The sequence below is a fragment of the Rhinolophus sinicus genome, linkage group LG01 (assembly GCF_036562045.2).
Source record: "Rhinolophus sinicus isolate RSC01 linkage group LG01, ASM3656204v1, whole genome shotgun sequence".
Lineage (NCBI taxonomy): Eukaryota > Metazoa > Chordata > Mammalia > Chiroptera > Rhinolophidae > Rhinolophus > Rhinolophus sinicus.
The window spans coordinates 208,814,552-208,828,499 of record NC_133751.1 but is presented as its reverse complement, the minus strand read 5'-3'; the positions used below and the strand labels follow the sequence as shown (position 1 = coordinate 208,828,499).

The following is a 13,948-nucleotide window of genomic DNA, read 5'->3' as shown; positions in this document are numbered from 1 at the left end:
GCCCCTCTCCCAGGGGTTCCCTTTGGACATCTCAGTCTGGGTGCTGTCCTATGTGTAGGGCAGGTGGGTGGATGCCCAGGGGCCAACCTCTGCAAGGGGAAGGCTGGGGTGTCACGTGGGCCCCTCTCGCTGAGTCCAGGCCTTGCTGCTCCCCAAGTTCCCACCTCCTTGGCCTGGGACCCTCCCATGGGGAAGCCCCCATCTGGTCTGCGTCTTGCAGCAGGCACAGCTATGTCCACTCATCTCCAACCCGTGTGCTCCCAGCACCCACGGACAGTCCTCTCGAGCTGGCACTCACGCTCAGCTCAGCACAGACTGGGCGCAGAGCCCACCCCGGGCCTGTGTCCTCAGGGAGAGCTGCTTCCTCAGTGCAAGTGTAAAGGTGACCTTCAAGTGGATGCGGAAGTCACCTTCACACTCGCCGAGCTTGTTGCAGAGCAGGCCCCACGGAGCCACAGCCACACACAGCTGCCGGCTGCCGGCAGCCCGCTGCTCTCATTTCTTGCAGCGCGGAGGCCTGGGCAGCTGCGGGCTTCACTCTGGAGCCCCAGCCTCGCGTGCATCCCCTGCTCCCTGATCTCCATCCTGAGCACCGCTGGGCTCCAGCAGCAGTTTCCTCCCCTGGGTTTTCTCCTTTTATTTGTTCTTCATGTTTTGCCAAAGGAACACTTGTCAACATAGTGTTACAGTTGAATGGGGCTATGAGGCAACTTGTGACAAATAGTTCCCACTCGTGCAGTCCCCACCGAGGCCCTGCTCAGCTCCCCCAGGGGTCTCAGGTGTTTACCCCCAAATCACGTAAGCCAGGCTTACACTGCTGTTTCTGCAGTTTTCCGTTTTACTAACCCATTTAGAGCCTCAGTGTTAGAGGTTTGTCGCCCACTAAGACCCCCCACCGTACATGATACTTTCTCTCCTGTCTTCCCACCGTATCTCCTTTGTTAGTATTTGTGTTTACACTAATAGGACTAATAGGTATTCTTTCCTGCCAGTCTCAGGAGCATTCTAGGCTTCTCTTTTCTTTCTTGTAGAGCGTTTTATTCGGAATAAATGGTAAATAATGCAGGTCTCCCCCTGCAGCACCCATGGCAGCATCAAGCTCCCTGAAGGACGCTTCTCCATATGGCGTAGCCCAGCTTCTCTTTGTGGCGTCCCTCCCATCAGCCTCCATTCAGGGGCATCCCCCAGTGTCCTCCTGGGAACCCCTTCACCATCCTGTGGGCCTGGACCCCACGTCTCCCTCCCTCCCTCCCGTTTACTCCCTCACGTGCTGGAGACTGATTCTAGCGTCTTTCAGAGTCGTCCTGGGTTTTGATCCACCCTCACACTCCGCTGATAAGTTTGGACAGGCTTAGAATTCTAGGCCAACAGTCACCATTCCTCAGCGGTGTCAAAGGGCCTTTTCATTACCATCCTAAGGTTCCGAAATCTCACAGTTTGTCTTATTGTGAGACTTGTTATCATTTGTGGGTGGGTAGGTAGGTAGACAGATCCTCTGAATTTGGAAACTCGTGGCCGTCCGTCCTGGGAGGTTTTCTTGAACGATTCCCTTAACAGTCCTTTTTCATTGATCCTCCAGTTGTATTTCTCTCCTCTCATGGAAAATTACTTAATTGTATTTCCAACTTTTTATTTACTTTTAAAGTTTCTGTTTTCATATTCTTAATTTCCAAGAACTCGTTCTTATTCGTTAAATGGTCCTTTGTAAAATAGCATTGTCTGCTCATTCATGGGGGTAGTGACTTTTCTTGCTGAGGATATGAATGATAAGGTATTTCAAATCCATTTTCTTCACTGCATTGTCTCTTTCTGTTGTGTCCCTTTCCTGTCTGTTTAGTCTATATTTCTTGCTAGAGGCTGTGGTCCTGGTCAGTTTCCCCAGCAAACAACGCTGCCCTATCTGGTGACAGCCAGCATGCTGGGCTCCCAGCAGCAGGAGGAGGAGGCTGGGATCCCACTGCTGGACATTTTGGGTGTAGTTCAGACCTCTTTTCAGTAGGTGCTTCACACCCACCCTCAGCTGGTCCTCAGCCTGCCCCCCGCGCTTCCAGGCTGGACAGAGCTTCACTCTCAAAGAATCACCTCTGGCCTCCTGCCTGGTGAGGGATGGGGCGTTGGGGGGCAGGGTCTTGGATGTTCACAGGGTGGGGATGGGAGTCTGGGGGTCTTCGTTAGTCTGCTAGGGCTGCCAGAGCAAAGTACCACTGATAGTATGGCTTAGACAACAGAACTGGCTCATCTCCCAGTGTCGTGCAGGGTGTCAGGCGGGGTCTCAGCTCCCGCTCTCCACGTAAGAACACAGGACATGGTGAGGCCAAAAAGGAACACCCACGGAGCCATAGATAGGGGAGTCACACCACTATATTCTCGCTGGCGGCTGATTTGGAGACACAGGGAGCAAATATCTGCCAGCACCCCAACAAGGGGTCTTCCTGCGCCCGTCTCTCTGGCGGCCCGGCTAGATGCAGGAAGTAGGATCCATACGATCCGCAGCCTGCCGTCTGCTTCTCTGCCAACCAACCCCACTTGCTAACTGTAATCTGCGTTTGCTAGCTCAGTCACGGCAGTTGTATTAGTGGCCAATGGCTCACTGGTTACAGCTGATGGCCAACTAGTCACAGCTGATGGCCATCTAGTACCCGAGCCAGCACCTCTCCACGTGAGGCCGAGAGCCTGGAAACTGCTCTCTGGGACTCTGTCCCCACACCCAGTCTGGGGCGGGAGGCCTGAGAGCAAGGTGTTGGCTGGGCAGTTCCTTCTGAGGCCGTGGCGGGGTCTGTTCTAGGCTTTTCCAGCTTCTGGTGGCTGCTGCCAATCGTTGGTGTTTCTGGGCTTATAGACACATCACCCCATCTCTGTGTCTGTCTTCACAGGGCAGAAATGTCCCCTTTTATAAGGACACCAGTCAAGTTGGATTAGGGCCCCTCTGACCCCAGTGTGACCTCATCTTAACCAGTTACATCTGGCAAGGACCCCATCTCCAAATAAGGCCGCGTTCTGAGGTCCTTGGGCTTAGGGCTTGCACGTGTGAATTTTGAGGGGCTATAATTCAAACCATGATAGGATCTAACACTCCTCCCAATGACTACTTCCCACAAATGCCCGTTTCCGGTCCTTCCAGATGCCGGTCTTCACAGGTACCTGTCTAGAGGCTTTCTGGGTCCCACAGAGCGAAGGGCTTGTGTGCTTGTGTCTTGTTAGGCTCCAGCTGTCCCGGGCTTGCTCAGCCAGGCTCCACTCATCCATCGGCTTTCTCTTCTAAAACGCGTGATGTTCCTCAGCTGCCCGAGCCGTTCCTCACCCGTCACTTAGGGTTTTGGAGGGGAGTGCAGTCAATCGCCAACCAGAAACACCTATTGCACCTTTGGCTCTTGTTTCCTATTCATGTCTCCCTTTTTCCTCAGGTGTCTCCCACGTTTGCTGGGGCTCCCACCGCTGCTAGGAGTGACGCACGAAGGCTGCAGAGATGGCCGGCGCCTCAGTGAAGGTGGCAGTGCGCGTCCGCCCCTTCAATTCTCGGGAAATGAGCCGTGACTCCAAGTGCATCATCCAGATGTCGGGAAGTACCACCAGTGAGTATAGGCTGCGGCTGCTGGCTGCTCGCTTGGGCCGCAGGCTCCTGGCGTCCCGGCCAGACAAGCAGCCCACCTGGCTCCTGCTTCCTCCTCATTCACTTGGGTGTTTGGTTTCCTGGGGCTGCAGTAACAGATGACCACAAGCTGGGTGGCTTAAAACCACAGACATCTGTTCTCTATGGTTCTGAAGGCCAGAGCCCAAAATCACGGTGTTGACAGGGTTGGCATGTCGTGTCTTCATGTGCACGTCTCATGGGGGCATCAGTCATTGGATTCAGGGCCCACCCTGCATGTGACCTGTCTTGCAGGGTGACCTACGAGGTCTCTGGTCCCACTCCCCACATAAGAATGCAGGATGTGGCCAGGCCCAAAAGGAACACCCACGGATCCATAGATGGGGAGTCATACCTCTATAGTCTTGTTGGTGGCTGGGTTGGAGACACAGGAAGTAGGAGCCACACTGTCTGCAATCTGCAACCCGCACTCCGCAGTGCTAACTGCAATCCGCGCTTGCCAGCTCAGCCACCATCTTCTTGCTAGCCCCCATTTTGCTGCTAGCGTAGCCACAGCAGTTATATCAGTGACCAATGGCTCACTGGTTACAGCTGATGGCCAACTAGCTACAGCTGATAGCCATCCAATCACAGTTGATGGCCATTTACTACCCGAGCCAGCACCTTTCTATGTAAGGCCGAGAACCTGGAAACTGCTTTCTGGGGCTCTGTCCCCACAGACCTCATCTTAACAACCAATCACATGTGCACAGACTCTGTTTCCAAATAAGGTCACCTTCTGAGGTTCAGGGGAACATGAACCCTGAACCTTTGGGGAATGCTGTTCAAGCCGGTACACATGGTTACGGCTTCCTCGCCTTATGTTAGCTGCCTTAGGTTCATAAATTGTTTTCCTTTGTTTATTCTTTTGCTTCGTGTCTAATTGAAGCCATCTCAGAACCTTCTGAGAAGTGGGAAGCCAGGAGTCCACATGAAGAGTGGGAAGGAGGGAGAGCGACCGGCAATTTGGGAAGGTCGTGTCCTCACGGGTCTTTAGCGCAGAGGATCCCAGCTGCCAGGGCTGCTGGAGGTGGGAGACAGGACACACCTTCCAGCCTCCCCTTGGCACTTTCTTTTATCACAAACGTTTGTAGTGAATTGCAGCAGGCATGCAGACAGTGGGCAGAGCTCGCAGTCCGAGTGGCACCCAGACCCAGGGCAGAAGCCCCCCTGCCCGCCTATCCTTACACCAGGGGAGCCAGCACCCTTGCTTCTAACACCTAGCTTAGCTAGGCTTCTGTCAGGTCCTGTGGAAATGGAGTGTTTGGGTCATCTCCTGCTGACTGACAGCCCACCCCAACGCCCAGTGAGTCCTCCGTAGCTTAAGGAGGCCTCTGGGTCTCCCCCAGTTGTTCAGTCAACTGGGTTCAGCTGGGCCGTTTGCACTTGGGGTCCCTCGAGCAGTTGTAGCCACTGCCGTCACCCACAGGCACTGGTGGCGTGAGCTGCACTGAGTGGTCGGCACGCATGGCCCCCTCGCTCCCTGGTGCTCAGGTTGAGGGGTGACGTCAGCACTTCCCATCCTCAGGTGCTCTGTATCTGTGCAACCCACACCTGTCTGTTATCTGCCTGGTTTGGAGGGAGGGGCCTCTGAGGGCAGGGGCACTCGGGCTCGCGGCAGCAGCCTGCCTAGGCCTGTTGAGTGAGGATTTGGGCATTCCTGGGGATGTTCTGTGCACTTTTAGGTTCTGCAACGGGGTCAGGGCTGAGAGATCTTTCCAGAAGGCTGTGGAGCTCTGTGGCTCTTTCTCCTGTGTGGGCAGATTATGGAGGCCTCGCTCAGAGCTTGTGTGTGGCGGGGCTTTTGAGCTTGGCGCCCATTGCACACCTGGGGGTTCCTCATGACTCTTATGAATGCTGTTGGTCCCTGGAAGCAGACCCTGAGCCGAGGGTCTGGGTGCCAAGCTGTGAAGGGGCACTGATGAGTGGGTGGCAGCCTGGCCTTCCTGCTTCCAGCCCTCCTGGATCCTGGCAAGTTGGTCCCAGTATGTTTTCAGGGAATGGACCACCATGCTGCGTGGTGCTCCGGAACATTCTGGACCCTTCTCTGACCACGCAGACACTGCAAGTTGCTCATGGCAGTCTTTCCCACCAATGCCCTTGCCAGCCAGCAGCGCTGTACAGTCTCAACACCTAACTCACCTGAGAAGTCAGCCGCCATTTGCCATTGCTGTTCTGAAATGTTCTAGGCCCCAAATAGAGTGAGACCGGGAATGAAAGACTGCAGAAGGAAGCTTGGCTGTGGCCAAGGAGTTGGTGACACTGCTGTAGGCCTCTTTATTAAAAGAATGGCTCAAGACCCATGATATTGAAGGAGGGGCTGTAGGAGGCCAGCAAGGCCCTGCACAGCAGCCTCTGCTATGGTCACCGGGGGTCTGCTGTCACTGGCTAGCACCAGGCTGAGACGCCCTTGGTGCTCTTGACAGCACTGTCCAGCAACAGCTCAGAGGCCTTGAGCTGCCCTCTCCCCCTGGAGGCCCACCCATTAGAGTTGAGGTGGGCTCTCTGCTTGCAGAGGTCGCAGTGGTGACCTTGTCTACTGTCCCTATAGTCCCACAGGGACGAGGACTGTTCCCATAGCACAGATGAGGACAGTTCTGTGAGGTTCACCACATGTGGCTGCACAGGCAGAAGAAGGTGGAGATGGGGTCCCTTCGCATCATCGGCAAACATTTGCCAGGCATGAGTTTGTACCAGGCTCCACTCTGGGCATCGGGCCCCGGGAGCAGGACAGAGGCTCTTCCTGCCCTCAGGGGTGACATTCCAGTGGGCAGATGGGCGGTGCACACATGTGAGTAATGAGATGGAACTCGACCGGCCAGTGCCAAGGGCCACGCCCCATAGAATTAAGTAGGGTGTAGAGATGGGGCAGAGGTTTTGCTGAGGTGTGGTGGGGCGCATGAGATGATTAGATTATCGGTGGGGAGCGGGTGACAAGGGGCGTCTCGTGTGGGCTCACTGGAAGGTTAGTACAGACTGCCAAGTGTCAGACGGGTGGACATCGAGCTAACTGATCCTGGAACCCCGCTGCGGTTTTAGTCTCTGTTTCATCTATGCCACCTCCTAAATCTGGCAGGTTTGGGGCAGTGGCCTGCTGGTAAACCAGTTCTCCCCCTCCCTACTCCTCCCCGCCCACCAACCACACGTCTGTGCCCATCTCTGTAGTGTAGGCTCTCCCCATGGCTGGTTTCGTGCTACCATGCGTTTAACAGCAGGCTCCCTGGAAGGCCGCTGTGCGGGAGGCAGTGTGTGTCCCTTGCTGTAACACTCACGATCGCAGGGCGTTCAGGCTGAGAAAATGGCTTCTGTTCAGCTCCTTTCCTCCTGTTCACCTCCCTCTTCAAGCTGGTGCCCCTGAGCTCACATCTTTGTCCCTCAGGATACTGGCCTCTCTGCTCGCTCCTGCAGAACCCTGGGCAACTTGCCCTAGGCAGGGGTGGAGGGGGCTCAGGGGCTTCTCAGGGCCCAGAGTCATCAACTCACAAGCCCCAAAGGACCCATTCTTCCTCCTCCCTCCTCCAACCCACACAGGAAGAACCCGAGACCCTGCAAGGGAAGGCTTTTGTCCAGCAAAAGAGTTCCTCTCGGTGCACAGCAGGCTGATGGTGAGGGTGGGAGTCCCCATCCGGCCCTGGCTTTGGCGCGTTGCCCTGAGGGCTTGGAGGCGTTGGTGGAGAGCCAGGCCTGGGGCAGACCTTGGGCTCCAGTCCAGCTGTACGCTCTGTGACCTGGGCAGAGTGAGTCCCTTCTGGGCCTCAGGATACCCTCTGTAATGACAGAGGGCATTTCTCAGATACCACAGGACCCCCCAGGGGTCAGCCACACCATGGCACCAAGAGAGCGGTGGGGGCAGGTCCCAAGGGCTGGAGCGGCTCTGCCCAGTGATCCCCACGATGGGCTCTCCTCATGGCCGACTCCCTTCTCATTTACCTGTGCCATTGCCTGTCCCCTGCCCACCCAGAGTTCCTTGAGCCACACCTGTGCCCTGTCCCTGGGGGTCTCCCACCTCAGGGAGCTATGGTCCATACAGGGTGTGTAGCAAACAACCCAGTGCCAGGACACTGTCTGTACAGGTCAGGGCTTGGGGCTGGGCAAGTGTCGTTTGGACAAAAGAGAGCAGGCTGGATGGGGGTGGGGCATGGGGTCAGGCCTGCTCAGAGAGCAAAGGTGGGAGAGCAGGTGGGGGGCTGGGCCTGCCTGAAGACCTGGGGGTGGGGGATCTAGGCTTGTCCCGGGACCCTGGCCGTGCTGCAGGGCAGTGAGGAGACAGGAGATGGAGGGGGGCATTGGTGGGGTGAGCCGGGGGCCCTGCCGTCACTGCTGCCAGAGCTGGCGGGGGCCCAACCCAGGCTGCCTGTGTCAGGAGGTACTGCGATTGTTGTTTCTATGGCACTGCCATTATCTGCACCTGGGGTTCCGGTGGCTTTGTCCCCAGGCCAGCTCGCTCTCCTCTGGGCTGTGCTCCTGGAGGCAGCATGTCCTCTTGGCTCTGAGGACAGGGCTGTGATGGTCAGTCACCTGCTCCATCCTGTGGCTTCCTAAGGGTGCCGGGTCATCTCCCAGAAGTCCTCAAGCCCAGGGTCGGGGGCCCAAAGCCAGGTCACCCCTGAGGACAGGGCTTCAGGTGACACCTGTGCTGTGCTGTGAGCAGGACATTTAGCCGGATCAAATGGCCACTGGGCCTGGGGCAGCTGCAGAAGCCTGGCGAGGATGGGACTGTCAGCGTCCCAGAGCTGCCATAACTAAGTTCCAGCCTGGGCAGCTTAAACATCAGCACTGGGGGCAGGAAGCCCGAGAGCAAGGTGTTGGCCGGCTGGTTCCTTCTGAGGCCGTGGGGGTGGGCTCCCTGCCCCTCCCAGCTCCTGGTAGCTGCTGCAATCCGCGGTGTCCCCTGGCTGGTATACACATCACTCCATCTTTGCATGGCTTGCTCCCTGTGTGCGTGTTGGTGTCAAATGTCCCCTTTTATAAGGACACCAGTCATGTTGGATTAGGGCCCATCTGACCCCAGTGTGATGTCATTATAAGCAGTTACATCTGCAAGGACCTCATCTCCAGATAAGGCCACGTTCTGAGGTCCTAGGGCTTAGGGCTTGCACATGTGAATTTTGAGGTCTATATTATAATTCAAACCATGACAGGGCAGGGTCTAGTTCTCTTGATGCTGGTGACAGGTCACCTGGCGGGGCAGGGGTGTGGGGCCCTGGAGGCTGTGCCGTGCCCAGGAAGGTGAAGCCCCCAGCCCACGGCCTCTGAGGAAAGCCAGTGGAGGGGTGGGCAGCCATGGCCTCCATCCCCAAACATGGGGGTGTGGTAAGTGAGGGGCCGCCTCCTCAGATGGGACAACATGGTGGGGCAGCGGCCTCCCACATGGACCTGGAGCCCTTCCCAGACAGGATTGGTCTGAGCTCTTGGTGGCCGTGCAAACCAGGGAGGGATCTGCCTCCAGCCAGGCGGAGCCTCCGGGGGCCTCAGGGGCCTCTAGCAACATGGTCATTTGGGGTTCAGATCACGGACAATTAGCAGGGCAGCCTGACAGGGGCAGGGGCGGAGGTCCCGCCTGCCTGGCCACCAAGCTGCCTGCTGGGCCCAGGTCCAGGAAACACTGGGGCCGGGGCTCCCGCAGGCCTGGGGCAAAGCAGCCGTGGACTGGGGTGGGGGGTCTCTTGGGACACTGAGCAGGCGCTGGCGGTGGGTGATAACATCGTGCATTTATGGCCTCATTCCTAGTTTGATGAACTGATATTTTATGAGCAGAGCACTGCCTCGGTGGAGGAGGGAGGGAGCGACCTGTGCAGGGGACAGTCCTGTAGGGCCCATGAGTGCACCCACAGGGGAGGAATGAGTTGTACTGTCCCTGCGGTGGGACAGCCCGTGTGCCCCGGGCACACACAGTGCACAGACAGACCATGTAGGCTTGATGGCCTGAAAGAAGCAGGGCCACGGCCGTGATGGGATACCCCAGCCTTCTGGGTACTTCCAGGGCACGTGCATGCAGAGCAGGTGCTTAAAGATCTGGGCTGAGGGGGTGAGCAGGCTGTGACGAGAGGTGGGCGTAGGCTCGTCTGACCCCCTGTCTGCAGGAGGGAACGGCTCCGGCTACCCTCAGGGTCACTGGGGGGCAGCAGGGTCCACAGACAGACGGGGCAGAGCGGGCTGTCTGCCTGGACTTGGGGCCGCTCCCGTTGGGGGGCCGGCTTGTCTGGGGCCAGAGGCCTCTGAGGACATGCCTCCCTGCCTTGGGGTCCCTCTCTGGTGGGCGTGTTTCATGCGTCCATTGGCCCCCTCAGCACAGCACTAACCACGTGCCTCTTCCCCTCCCCTCCCCACAGCCATCGTTAACCCCAAACAGCCCAAGGAGACACCCAAAAGCTTCAGCTTTGACTATTCCTACTGGTCGCACACCTCGGTAAGTCTGGGGCCCCAGGGGAGGAGGGCCACTCAGCCCCTCTCGCTGTGTGGCCCTACACGGCCCTTGGCCAGTCCCTCAGCCTCTGATCTGCATGTTCCTCTCTAAATGGGGTGATGACCACCCTTCTGCCCTGCAGGGCCCTGTGGGAGGCGGGGGAGGGGACAGGTATGAGGCTCTGTGGGGAGGGGCCTGCTTTCCTAAGTTGTCTTGTGTGCCGAAGCTCACCCTGAGCTGTGCAACGCACTGTCCCAGCTGAGGCAGGGTCAGGGAGCCTGAGCTCACTGTGGGCAGTTTCCCAGCATCCAAGCTGTACATGCATTTGCCCGCCAACATCTCCCTCCCTGACTTCCCAAATTCAGATGTCCACAGCTAAATCTGGCTCCCTGGTGTCCTACCAGCTCACCTGCCATGGGCAGCACCTCAGCCTCCATTTCCCCCAGAACCTTGGGGCATCCCTGGACCTTTCCCCCACCCCCTGTCCCCACGCCATCCACACCCAGCTCTGCCCATCGCCCAGCCCTTGACTCCTTCTAGAAGGCATCCTGTCCCCCCACCCCAGTGCCGGTGCCCACCCTGGCTTACATCTCTTACTGCCCACCCCCCACAACAGCCGCCAGGGCTCCCCATTCCACTTTGATGTCCAGCCCCACCTGCTGCCATCATCAGGACAGTGTCCAGATGGTACAGCCCGGCCCAGGGGACCCTGGGCTTGGGCCCAGCCCCTCTCTAGCCCCGCCTCTGCTCCCTCCCACGGCTGCCACACTGAGCCGTGATTTTCAGCACCACACCACACACTCCCACCTCTGAGCATTCACACATGCTGTTCCCTCTGCTAAACTGCCCTTCTCCTCCCTGGCTCCCTCCCCGCCCTTCTCAGGAAGCTGTCCCCCAGGCAGGATGTTGTCCCTTCTCCCAGGAGCCTGTGAGTGGGCGGCGGGGCAGGTGTCCTTCCCCATAGGCTGGCTCTGGTGCCCCGAGACCGTGGGATGCGGGACGCCCGGCCTCCCGCAGTGGCAGCCCCTCTTGTCCTGCAGCCCGAGGACATCAACTACGCGTCGCAGAAGCAGGTGTATAGGGACATTGGTGAGGAGATGCTGCAGCATGCCTTCGAGGGGTACAACGTCTGCATTTTCGCCTATGGCCAGACTGGGGCCGGCAAATCCTACACCATGATGGGCAAGCAGGAGAAGGACCAGCAAGGCATCATCCCGCAGGCACGTGGGGGTGGGGGTGGCAGGACACACAGGGCAGCACCAGCCCAGGCAGAGACCTGGGCAGGGTGCCCCTGGGGAGCAGCCCCAGAGACAAGGGAGCCAGGAGGGAAGGTAAACTGGGGGGAGGGTGGGGTCAGGGCAGGAGGGGCCAGCGTGGGACAGCTGGGACAGCCACTGGTGGGGGCTCTGAGGGCTGATGGTCGGGGCAGGGACAAGTGTGGCCTTCGGTTAACTGAAGGCTGACACATGGGCACCTCAGATACTGCTGGGACCCTGGTCTCCACCCCAGCCCAGCACCCCTAGGTGGATCTCTGGATTTGAGCTGGTCAGGGCAGTGGAGAATACCCAGTGGTCTGTGGCAAATGAGGACGGTATGAGGCATAGGCCAGTGTGAGCGGATGATCCATAGGAAAGGATCAGATATCAGTGGGGGGAGGACCCCTGAGAGAAGCAGAAGAGAGCAGCTTCTTAGCTGCAGGCCTTCTCAGTGCCTTTAAGATGGACTTTGAGGGGAGAGAGGGGCTACAAGAGCAGCGTCTAGCCTGGGTGCAGACCGCCCGTAGCACCTCGCGGGACAGGTTCTCATCGTCTGACTGTGTGTCCTCGGTCCCTGCAGCTCTGCGAGGACCTGTTCTCCCGAATCAATGATACGACCAATGACAACATGTCCTACTCTGTGGAGGTAGGGCACCCCTACCTGGCCGGTCCTCGGTGAATGGCTGGGGGCTCTAGGCATGGATGGCAAAGCTTTTCTGATGTAAAGTGTGTCCCCGCAATGGTCTGTGCCCTTAGCTTATCACTTACTCATGCAAGTGCAATCACGCCACCATACCCACCCCACGCCAGACACGAGGATGCTCAGGGCACAGAGGAGCGACGGGTGGTCCTCGGCTCAGCCGGTGATTCACAGCAGCCATTCTGCCTCAGAGCTGCATAGCCTGGGCTGTACTGTGGCCAGGGGGACCCCAAAGTGGCCATGGCAGGGGGGATGGGCTGACAACCCCAACGCATACCCTCATGCAGGGGTTCAGAGTCCTTTGCATACCTCTCCCACTCAGTGGGCGGTACCCACACTCCCTATCCCAGAGTCCCTGATGGCAACCCGGCACCCACCTTGGAGGTCCCTGATGGTATGTCTCTGCCCTGCAGGTCAGTTACATGGAGATTTACTGTGAGCGTGTCCGCGACCTCCTGAACCCCAAAAACAAGGGCAACCTGCGTGTGAGGGAGCACCCGCTGCTGGGGCCATACGTGGAGGACCTCTCCAAGCTGGCCGTGACCTCCTACAATGACATCCAGGACCTCATGGACTCAGGGAACAAGGCCAGGTGTGTGTGGGGTAACACCCATCCTCCCTGCCCTCCACACACACTATGCCCCACTCTGCGAGCCTCTCAGAGGAAGGTTGGGCCCTGCAGCACCTGTCTTCTCCCCATGGAGTCCATCAGGTGTCCCCATGGAGGTGTGGGCTCGGCACGCCTGAGGCCATTCAAAGCACATGCCAGCCCAAGAGGGACCTCCAGCTCCCCCTGTACAGGGAGTCTGTGTCACTTACAGGGGAGCTATTCCTCCTGGGGGGTAGGTGCTGGCGTTGTCTGTGGCAGCTGACCCAGGTGGCCATCCCAGTGGTCAGGAGACAAGTGCAGCCACGCCTGCTCAGAGGGCAAACAGCCCTGTGGACAGGGCTCTGGGCAGGGGCCTGAGGGGAAGGGTCAGCTGCAAGGCACTGCCGGCCGTAAGTAATGGGTCTCTCTGGCTGTCCTGCCCTGGGCCTCTCTGCCGGGAAGGGTCTGCCCTGGTTGCATGGTAACAGCCCCTCTCTGCTACCCAGGTACTCCCTGGATGGCAAGGGCTCCCTGTGTCAGTCACCACCGCCTGGCACCTATCATGGTTCTGTGGGGGCTGTTCTGATGAGGCCCTTCTGTGCTCTGGGCTATCAGATGGGGAGCCGAGCCTGGGGACACTTCCCTAAGGTTTCTGCATGTCGGTGGCCTCAGGACCAACTCCATATCTCCTCTCAGGCAGTCGTGGCCTTGTCCCCCATGGCCGTGCCGCTGGCCCTCCCCAGAGCAGTGGACGGTGGGCATCCCTTTCTCTTCTGGGGACCTTCCCACATCCCAGCGAGTTGAATGAATGGTACCTGGGCTCTGCTGAGCCCCCGGGAGTAGCACCCTGAGTACCAGGCTGGAGCTGGGGGCTGAGGGTCCCACAATGGATGCGGTAACTGGCGGTTGTGGGCCCTGCTCCCACTCTGACAGGAGGCATGGTCACCACCAGCAGGGCAGCCCTGGGAGCCCAGAAAGCTGACACCCCATGACCTGGCTCAGTGGGCTGGCACCATCAGTGACCCTTATAGCCGACTACAGGGCGACTGGTAACCACATGTGGCTTCTGTTCCCCCAGGACTGTGGCCGCCACAAACATGAATGAGACCAGCAGTCGCTCCCACGCTGTCTTCAACATCATCTTCACCCAGAAACGCCACGATGCAGAGACCGACATCACCACAGAGAAAGTGAGCATGGCCTTGGTGTGTGGATGCCACCTGGGTGGGGGGCCCTCAGGCTGAACGAGGCGACCAAGTCACACACTGACCTGTGAGGAGAGGGCAGCATCCTCTCACCAGGCACTATGCACCCCCAGCCCAGCGTGGGCCTGGGGAGAGGTGTACCAGGCCTGCAAAGCCACCTCATC

At 58.5% G+C, this 13,948-nt stretch overlaps 1 protein-coding gene across 29 annotated transcripts in view; it reads left to right on the top strand.

Moving 5' to 3' along the window:
* The window catches only part of KIF1A (kinesin family member 1A), an 86,546-nt gene that overhangs the window by 18,383 nt on the left and 54,215 nt on the right, over positions 1-13,948 (top strand). For all 29 annotated transcript variants that reach the window (XM_074316210.1, XM_074316200.1, XM_074316285.1 and 26 more), the window contains exons 2-7: positions 3,405-3,572; positions 9,961-10,037; positions 11,075-11,254; positions 11,871-11,936; positions 12,404-12,582; positions 13,658-13,769. In XM_074316210.1, coding sequence (XP_074172311.1) covers positions 3,467-3,572; positions 9,961-10,037; positions 11,075-11,254; positions 11,871-11,936; positions 12,404-12,582; positions 13,658-13,769 — 720 coding nt within the window. In that variant the 5' untranslated portion in view covers positions 3,405-3,466. The remainder of the gene's footprint in view (positions 1-3,404; positions 3,573-9,960; positions 10,038-11,074; positions 11,255-11,870; positions 11,937-12,403; positions 12,583-13,657; positions 13,770-13,948) is intronic.